The 9,514-nt window shown below is 37.5% G+C and overlaps 1 protein-coding gene across 1 annotated transcript; it reads right to left on the reverse strand.

Moving 5' to 3' along the window:
* Positions 1–221: 221 nt before the first annotated feature.
* LOC102829199 (coiled-coil-helix-coiled-coil-helix domain-containing protein 2, mitochondrial-like) lies at positions 222–8,873 on the reverse strand. Its single transcript, XM_006864784.1, has 2 exons — positions 8,815–8,873; positions 222–666 (listed from the first exon to the last, which is right to left on the reverse strand). The coding sequence occupies exons 1-2, from the start codon at positions 8,871–8,873 to the stop codon at positions 222–224; spliced, it is 504 nt and encodes a 167-aa protein (XP_006864846.1).
* Between the last annotated feature and the right edge of the window lie 641 nt (positions 8,874–9,514).

The following is a 9,514-nucleotide window of genomic DNA, read 5'->3' on the forward strand; positions in this document are numbered from 1 at the left end:
ACAACTTCTAGTTTAAGTAGGCCTCACAAACTTCTGCCCTGCCCCAAACTTAACTTCACCTCCAAGCTCTCCTCCATGGTGATTGTGAAGCAAGGGGGTTGTTGATGAGGGAGGAGAGGATTAACTGGTGCTGCACATGTTACACTAACAATTGTAGTTGTAAGCTAAGTTACCTTGGTCAGGAAAGATAATTTTCCATTTCTTCAACTTGAAATTCTTGATTATGCTAATCCATTTGCAAATCGGCATTGCTTCAGCACCTCACTTAACCCCTCACAGAGCTTGAGGTCACCCTGGTTCTGGGCACACTCCAAAAATTGTTTCATCTCATAGTGGCGAGAGCCGAACTGCTGCTGCTGCTGCTGGTATGCTGGTGGGGCACCCTGAGGTTCCTGGTAAGTGATGTCAGGCCTTGCTGTGGGCTCAGCTTGACTTCCTCCACTGAAGCCTCTGGTGATGGCGTGGCCCAGCATGTGGCCGACAGCAGAGCCCACGGCCACATCAGCCGCTGTGGTCGCCATCTGGGCCATCAGACCTGGCTGCCTGGGAGCAGCAGCTGGTGAGCCCACGGCTGAATGTGGGGCTGCTGCTGGCGGGTGAGCGGCTGGGGTTGGCCTGGGGGCAGCTCTCATCTGAGGTGCTGGGCTGGTCAGAGGGGCCACCCCACTTCCTCACCGCATCTTCAGTTCGTGGCTGGGGGATTCTGGATACAGGAAACACTGAGGGCTGAGCTGAGCGACTTCAGCTGAGACCCTGTGCCCATTTTTTAATTGGGTTATTTGTCTTCTACTTACAGAAGTGTTGTAATTTCATATAGATTTTAGAAATTAGTCTCACGTCTGATATGTCATTGTGAGGTGTTTTTTTTTTCCTATTCTGTGGGCTCCCTTTTTTCTACTTTGGTGAAATCTTTTGATGGACATAAGTTTCTAATTTTTAGTATGTCCAAATCATTATTTTCTTTTTGTTTTTGTGGCATTTTTACAATGTTTGGTAGTCTGTGTGTGCCATGTATTACAGCTTTCACATTATCCCCTATTATTTTTTATTTTTTATTGATGGCCTTTTTAATTCGGGATTCACATTTAAGTCTTTAATGCATGCTGAGTTGGTTTTTCAATATAGCGTGAGGTAAAGGTCTTGTTTCAGTCTTTTGTATGTCGATTTCCAGTTCTGCCAACACCATCTGTTGAAGAGACTTTGTCCTCCCCATTCAATGTACTTTGGCCCTTTGTCAAAGATCAGTTGAATGTATCTGTATGAGTTAATTTCTGGATTCTCAATTTTATTCCATTAATCTATGTATCTTTCATTGTACCACTATCAATCTATTTTGACCACTGTAACCATGTAGTAAAATTTGAAATTAGGGAGTGATAGGCTTCCAGTATTGCTCTTCTTCTTAAGTAGTACTTTTCTTACCCGAGTCTCTTTGCTTTCCATATAAAGTTTGTGATTGTTTTTTCCGTCTCTCTGAAGAATGTCGTTGGAATCTGGATTGGTATTGCATTATATGTGTAGATTGCTTTGGGTAGAATTGACATTTTCACAATGTTAAGTCTTTGTATCCAGGAGCATGGTATAGTCTTTGTTTTCTTTTTTGTAAGTCTCTTTTGGTTTCTTGTAGTAGTGTTTCGTAGTTTTCTTTGTATAGGCCATTTGTTCTCTGGTTACATTTATTCCTAAATGTTTCATCCTTTAGGGTGGCTATTGTAAATGGTATTGCTTTCCTATTTTTCTTTTCAGTGCTGTCATTATTAGTTATAGAGGAATCCAACTCTTTTTTGTATGTTGATCTTGTACCCTGACACTTTGCTAAATCTTCCAGTGAATTTCAGTAGTGTTTTGTTGTTGTATTTTTTGCTGAGTCTTTGGAGTTTTCTATGTATAGGATCTTATTGTCTGCAAATAGAGAGAGTTTTACTTCCTCTTTGTCAATTTGGATGCCTTTAATTTCCCTGTCTTGCCGTATAGCTCTTGCTAAGACTTCCAGCTCAATGTTGAATAGGAGTGGTGTCTTGTTCCTGTTTGCAGAGGGAAGGCTTTTAGTTTCTCTCCATTGAGAATGATGTTGGCTGTTGGTTTTGTGTGTATGTTCTTAATTATGTTCAGAAATCTTCCTTTAATACCTACTTTGTTGAGTGGTTTCATCAGGCATGGATGTTGGATTTTGTCAAGTGCCTTTTCTGAATCAATCGACATGATCATGTGGTTCTTTTCCTTTTTCTTATTTATATGGTGGATTACATTGATGGTTTTTCTAATGTTGAATCATTCTTGCATCCCTGATATGAGTCCCACTTGATCGTGATATATTATTTTCTTAATGTGTTGTTGAATTCTTTGGTTAGGATTTTGTTAAGCATTTTTACATCTGTGTTCATGAGGGATATTGGTCTATAATTTTCTTTCTTAGTGATGTCCTTCCCTGGTTTTGTTATGAAGGTTATGCTTACTTTATAAAATGTTTTAGGATGTTTTCCATCCTCTTCTATATTCTGGAATAATTTGAGTACAAATGGCGAGGACTCTTCCCTGAATAGAGTCCTGGTGTGGTACTGTGGGTTAATGTGCCAGACTGTGAAGCAGTTTGAACTGCAATTTCAGCAGTTCAAGCTCACCAGCTGCTCCAAAGAAACCCTATACAGGGTTGTTATGGATTAGAACTGACTCAATGGCACTTAACAACAACTTCCCTGAATGTTTGGTAAAATTCACCATTGAAGCCATCTGTACCTGGGCTTTTTTTAGTTGGGTGTTTTTTGATGACCTGATCAATTTATTCTTACTTATGTGTCTGTTCAAGTTTTCTCCTTCACTCTGTGTAAGTTTAGGTAGGTTGTGCTTTTCTAAAAATGTATCCATCTCCTCTAGATTTTCAAATTTGTTAGAGTACAACTCTACATAATATTCTGTTATTATCCTTCATATTTTTATTGGTTCTGTTGTGATATCACCCATGTGGTGTCTTATGCATGTTTTTTGTGTTTTCTCCCTCTTTTCTTTTGCTAGGTTTGCCAATGCATTGTCAATTTTATTAATGCTTTCAAAGAACCAGCTTCTTGTCCTATTGATTCTTTCTGTAAATTTTCTATTTTCTATCTTGTTTATTTCTGCTCTAACCTTTATTATTTCATTTCTTCTTTTTGACTGTAGGATTACTTTGATGGTCTGCTTTTCTCATTAGGAGCATAGATATTTATTATAGTTATGTCATCTTGTTCGATTGACCCATTACTCATGAGATAATTTCCCTCTTTATCTTGTATGCTGGTTTTTGCCTTGTTGTTATTGTTGTTGTTATGTGCTGTGGAGTCAGTTCCGACTCATAGCAACCCTGTACAGGGTTTCCAAGGCTGTAAATCTTTACGGGAGCAGAAAGCCTCATCTTTCTCCCTTGGAACAGCTGGTAGTTATGAACTGCTGACCTTGCGGTTCACAGCCCGATTCGTAACCACTACGTTACCAGAGCTTAAAGTTTATTTTATCAGAGATTAGTATTGCCAATCCTGATCTTTTTTGTTGCTGTTATTGTTGCATTTAACTTGGTATATTTTTTCCATCCATTAACTTTTAGTCTGTTTTTGTCTTTGTGTGTATGATGTTCCTTGCAGACAGCATATTGAAGTTTGTTCTTTTCCTATCCATTCAGCCACTCTCCATCTCTTAACTGGCACATTTACTTCATTGACATTCAGTGCAATTATCAATGGCAGTGGTTGAGGTGATGTGCCCTGGAGTCAGTTCTGATTTATAGTGACCCAGCGTAGGGTTTCTGAGGCTATAAATCTTTACCAGAACAGAAAGACTAATCTTTCTCCCAAGGAACAGCTAATAGTTTAAAACTGCTGACTTTGTGGTTAGCAGCCTAACTCGTACCTGCTACACTACCAGAGCTCCTTGTAATTATCGATAGGTATGAATTAATTGCTATCATCATATTTGTTTGTTTGTTTTTGTGGTGTTGCTTGTTTCTTTGTTCTGCATGCCTTCCTTGCTGAGTTCATGGTTTTTTTGTGTGTTCTTTCTTGTTAGTTTCCTCATCATTTTAAAGTTTCAATGATCTTCTTAGATTTTCATTTTCTTGGTATGTTGTGAAGTATTAGTTTTCTTTGAGGTTACCTTATATTCAGTTAACTTTTGCCTGCATTTAAAATAGTCTATTTTATCCTGTAATCTCCCTGACCTCCTTACCACATGGATCTCTGTTCCTATGTTTTGACCTTCTTTCACATTGTGATTATTTTGATCATAGACTGATCTCCCAGATCCACTAAATTCATTCTTATAGTTTTGCTCTATTCTGGACTCTTCCATCTGTCAATTGAGTTCTGCATGGTGCTGCCATGTATGTCAGTCTCTGGTTGTTGTCTATTCTTTTTGGTTCTCAGTCCAAATAATTATCTTTAGGATATTTTGAAGCACGGGTTTAAAATTCCTAAGCTTCTGTTTATCAGGGAATGTTTTTATTACAACGTCATATTTGATTGATAGCTTTGCTGAGTAGATGATTCTTGATTGGTAGTTTTCTTATTTTTCAGAGTTTTATATATGCCTCCCATTGCCTTCTTGCCTGCATGGCTTCTGCTGAGAGATCAAAGCTTAATATTATTTGCTTACCTTTGTATGTAACACTTCTCTTTTCCCTTGCTACTTTCAGGATTCTTGTCTTGTCTTTAATTTTGGAGAGCTTTATATGTTATGTCTAGGTGATTTTCTTTTGGAGTCTATCCTTCCTGGGCTTCATTCAGCTTCTTGAATGCATATCTTTTTGTTTTTCAGGATGTTAGGAAAATTTTCTTCCAGCAGCTCTTCAACTATCTCCCCTGTGGATTTGTATATAATTCCTGTTCCAGAATGTCAATAAGCCTTAAGTTGTTACTCTTCAATATATTCCACATGAATCTTAGACTATATTCAGAATTATTTCCCCTTTTTCCTGCTTGCTCTTCTATCATGGCAGTTTTGAGAGACTTATTTTCCAGTTTGCTGGTTTTGCTTTCCATCTCTTTAGTTCTATTCCTTTACCCTTTCAGTGTATTGTCAACTTCTGATATTTTATTATTAATCATTTGGACTTCTTCTTGCAGGTTTTGAACTGTTTCCAATGCTGTATCCATCTCATTTTATTGTTCCTGTAGCTCTTTCCTGACTTCTTCCTTATCTTTCCCAAGCCCTCTGTGGAGTGCTTGGCTGTATTTCAGTATCATTATCCTCAATTACTTTTAAGGCATTTCACAAGCCAATCCTCCTTCCAATTTGAAATCTAGGTCTGTCTCCAGCTCATTTGTTTCAGTCACTCTGTCTTGTTTCTGTACATGTACCAATATGGTCAGCTATTTCTTGGGCATATTCAATAGTTAGGTGTGATTTCAATAATTAGATGAAGTATGTTGATGTTTTATTTTGCTTTCTGATTGCCTCTAGGTAGATGTGATCAGGTTATGGGCTTCCCTTTTAAATTTTGTATTACTCAACCCAGAGTAATTGTAGCAGGTGTTGTCTGCCTATCTGGTGTATAGCAGCTGGTATTGACTCTTGCCTGGATGGTGGGATTTTATAGGGTGTGATTGTAGCTTGATTATATGACTGCAATTGCAGTCTCTTCTTGGGTAACATAGGGAGCAAAAGAGTCCCCTGAAGATAAAATGGTGACCAAAAAACAAAACTTCAATAGCAAAGCAACCAGATTGGATACTATAATCTATAATCGCCAAAAAGAGAAAAAAAAAAAAAATTCTGTAGCAAAACATGAGTATGACTTTAATGTCCCTCTCTTTGCTTTTCACCTGCAAAATACAAGATGTCACTGTTGGTTCTTATGACATAACTCAGATTTTAATTTCCAGTCTGTTTCCTTTCTCGTATGTCTCTCTTCCACTCCATATCCCTGGTTCAGGCCTTTTTCCTAGTGATAAATAGATGGGTTGTCTGTAGCTGTTTTGGGTGGTAATTTGGTTTTAAACAGTGCCTTTTCCCTTCTTAAATTCTGCTGAGCAGATCTGTGCACATGCATAGTAGAACCCTCTTGGGGTGAGGGGGTATCTACTCGCTCAGGCACTCCCTCTAGTCACCAAAGTGCAGGTATGGAAACAGTAAAAGACTAATAAACAGGAAAAGTATAAATAAATAAAAAGACTATCCAGACCTTTATCTCCGAGGATGGGTCAAACATCTGCTGTGGGAGCACTCCTCTGTTCCTTTGCCCACTCTGTCACACCTAAGATGGCTTCTCCTAGAGTGGCTGGGACCAGCAAATCAGAAAATACCAGTTTTCTTGCTTCTGCTACAAATTCCACTGGCTGTAAGCCTTTGAACTTTCCAAATATTCCTTTATATGTAGTTCAGAGTTCTGAGACCATCCCCTGAACCTGCTTCATCTGGTATTCTGTGTTATTGCTGCCCTAGGTCTGTATTGCACTTCTTCCTAATCTACCATTAAGCCCTGCCTCTCCTCAGGATAGCTTTTTTTGTTCTTCTAGCATTCCATGGTACTTTTAATATTATTTCCAACATCATAACTAAAATGCTGCAATTAATTCTTCTGTGGTCATCTTTATTCACTATCCAAACTTCACATGCATATGAAACTAGTGAGAATACCCTTGCTAGGGTTAGGTGCATCTTATTCTTCAAAATGACATCTTTGCACATGTACACTTTAAAGAGGACTTGTGCAGTAAATTTGCTTAATACAATATATGGCTTGATTTCTCGAGTGTTGATTCCATCTGTGTTAATAGTGGATCTAAGCATATTTTTCCCATTTATCAAGATGTTATTTATTGGTACAGTTGTGAGGAATTTTGTTTTCTTTACATTAAGATCTAATCCATCTTTGATCATCATCAGTATTTTAAGTCCTCTGTGCTTTCAGTAAGCATGGTTATATTAACTACATATTGCAGGGTGTTTAGGAGTCTTCCTCCAATCCTGGTGCCATGTTCTTCTTCATTTAATCCAACTTCCCAGATTATTAGCTCATTTTGCAGACAGAATCCACCACTTGTCTGTCAGTTTCTCTCACTGCAGTGGTTTGCTTGTTGCTGTGATGCTGAATGATGGCAAGGTCACCCATGATAGCCAAATTTCAACTAAGTTTTCAAATGAAGACAGACTCTGAAGAAGGAGAGGCAGACTAATTCCCAATGTTGAAACACTGAAAACTTAATAAATGGCAGTGAAACACTGTCAGATAGCACTAGAATATTGGATATTGAAATATGATGAATCGTTCCAGAATGCTGTCAGATATACTGTTGAATAATGAGCCTCTCAGTTTGGAAGACACTGAAAATATGATTGGAGTAGAGTTGTCTCCTCAAAGTTGACTTGACCATGATGACACAAATGGAAGTTTTGGGGATCTCCATTTGTTGAAGTGGAAAAAAAAAAAAAAAAAGAATGGGGGATACAACTGCAAACATCCATTACTAAATGGAGCATAGAATGTACACAGTATGATATAGGAGAAGTGGAAGTTGTGAAAAATAAAATGGGATACATAAACATCAATATCATAGGCAATAGTGAGCTGAAAAGGACTGAAAATGGCCATTATGAATCTGACAATCAAATGATGTACTATGCTGGGAATGAAAGATTGAAGAAGAATGGTGTCACATTCACTATCAAAAAGAACATTTCAAGATCTACCTTGAAGCATAATGCTGTCTGTGATAGGATAATATTCATATGCCTAAAAGTAAGACCAGTTAATTATTCAATTTTATGCACCAATCGTTAAATACAATGATGATGAATTTGAAGAATTACACCAACTTTTTCACTCTGAAAATGATCAAACATGGAATCATGAAATATTAATACTTACTGGTATTTGGAATGCATAGATTGGAACCAAAGAGACAGGATCAGTAGTTGGAAAATATGGCCTTGATGATAAAAATGATGATCCCATGATAGAATTTTGCAAGGTCAATGACGTTCTCATTGCAAATGCCTTTTTCAAACAATTTAAAGACAATTATACACAGGAACTTTACCAGATGGAATAAAAATAAATCATATTGACTATATCTATGGAGAGAGAAAGTGGAAACAAGTCAAAACAAGACCAAGGGCAGAGTGGAGAACAGTCCATCAATTGCTCATCCACACATTCAGGCTGAAGCTGAAGAAAAGTAAATCAGGTTTATGAGAGCCAAATACAACCCTGAAAATATCCAACCTGAATTTAGAGATCATCGGAAGAATAGATTTTATTCATTAAACACTACTGAACAAAGACCAGAAGAGTTATGGGATGACATCAACCATATCATATAAGAAGAAAGCAAAAGTTCATTAAGTAGACAAGAAATAAAGAAAAGACCAAAATTAATGTCAGAAGTCACTCTGAAACTTCCTCTCCAGCATAGAGATGCCAAAATAATGGGAATAAATGAGGAAGTACAGTAGCTGAACAGAAAATTTCAGAAGGAAGATCAAGAAGACAAAGTCAAATATTGTAACGAAATTTGCAAATTAATGAACTTAGAGAATCAGAGGGAAGACCAATATTAGTAAGTCAGTTCAAGCCTTAACTTTCAATATTGAAGGCTTCTTTGAACAAAGTGTTTAATGATGCAAAAATATGAAAAGAAGAAGTTAGTAATACACAGAGTCACTGTACCAAAAAGAAATGGTTGGTACTCAACTATTCCAAGAGGTAGCCTATGACAAAGAGCCAGTGGTGATGAAAGAAGAAGTACAAGGTTCACAAGAGGCATTGACCAAGAACAAAGAACTCAGAATTCATACAATACAGATTAAGATCTTTCAGCAAACTGAGGCAGCACTGGAGGCACTCACTCAATTATGCCATGAAATTCGGATGACTGTTCCAGGTCAACAGATTGTAAAACAGCCATATTTATGCCCATTCCAAAGAGAGGTGGCCCAAAAGAATGCAGAAATTTTTGGACAATATCATTAATATCACATGCAAGTAAAATTTTGGTCAATATAATTAAAAAATGGCTGCAGTATTACGTTGACAGATAACTGTCAGAGGTTCAAGCCAGATTTAGACAAAGACATGGAACTAGAGATATTGTTGCTGATGTCAGCTAGATCATGGTTGAAAAGCAGAGAATACCAGAAAGATGTTTACCTGTCCTTAATTGACTATTCAAGGGCTTTCGACTGTGGGGATCATGACAAGCTATGAAACATTTAGAAGTATGGGTATTCCAGAACAGTTAATTGTGTGCTCTTGTGGACTTGTTTTAATTTTCTTCAGCTTCACCCTGAAATGACATACGAGCAACTGATGGTCTGTTCCTTGGTCTGCCACTGACTTTGCCTTAACTGATGACATGGTACTGATCCACCATGTCTTTTCAGATATGTAGTCAATTTAATGTTTGAGTATTCCATCTGGTGAATCAAGTGGCTATTAATATCCTATTACAGACAATTCATATTTGCCCTTTAAAATCTTGTAAATTTGTCCTCACTTTGAGAGTATTGAACTTACCCCTAAAAACCAACAACACTGTCAGCAAGTCGA

Source organism: Chrysochloris asiatica, unplaced genomic scaffold, assembly GCF_000296735.1.
Source record: "Chrysochloris asiatica unplaced genomic scaffold, ChrAsi1.0 scaffold00070, whole genome shotgun sequence".
NCBI classification, from domain to species: domain Eukaryota; kingdom Metazoa; phylum Chordata; class Mammalia; order Afrosoricida; family Chrysochloridae; genus Chrysochloris; species Chrysochloris asiatica.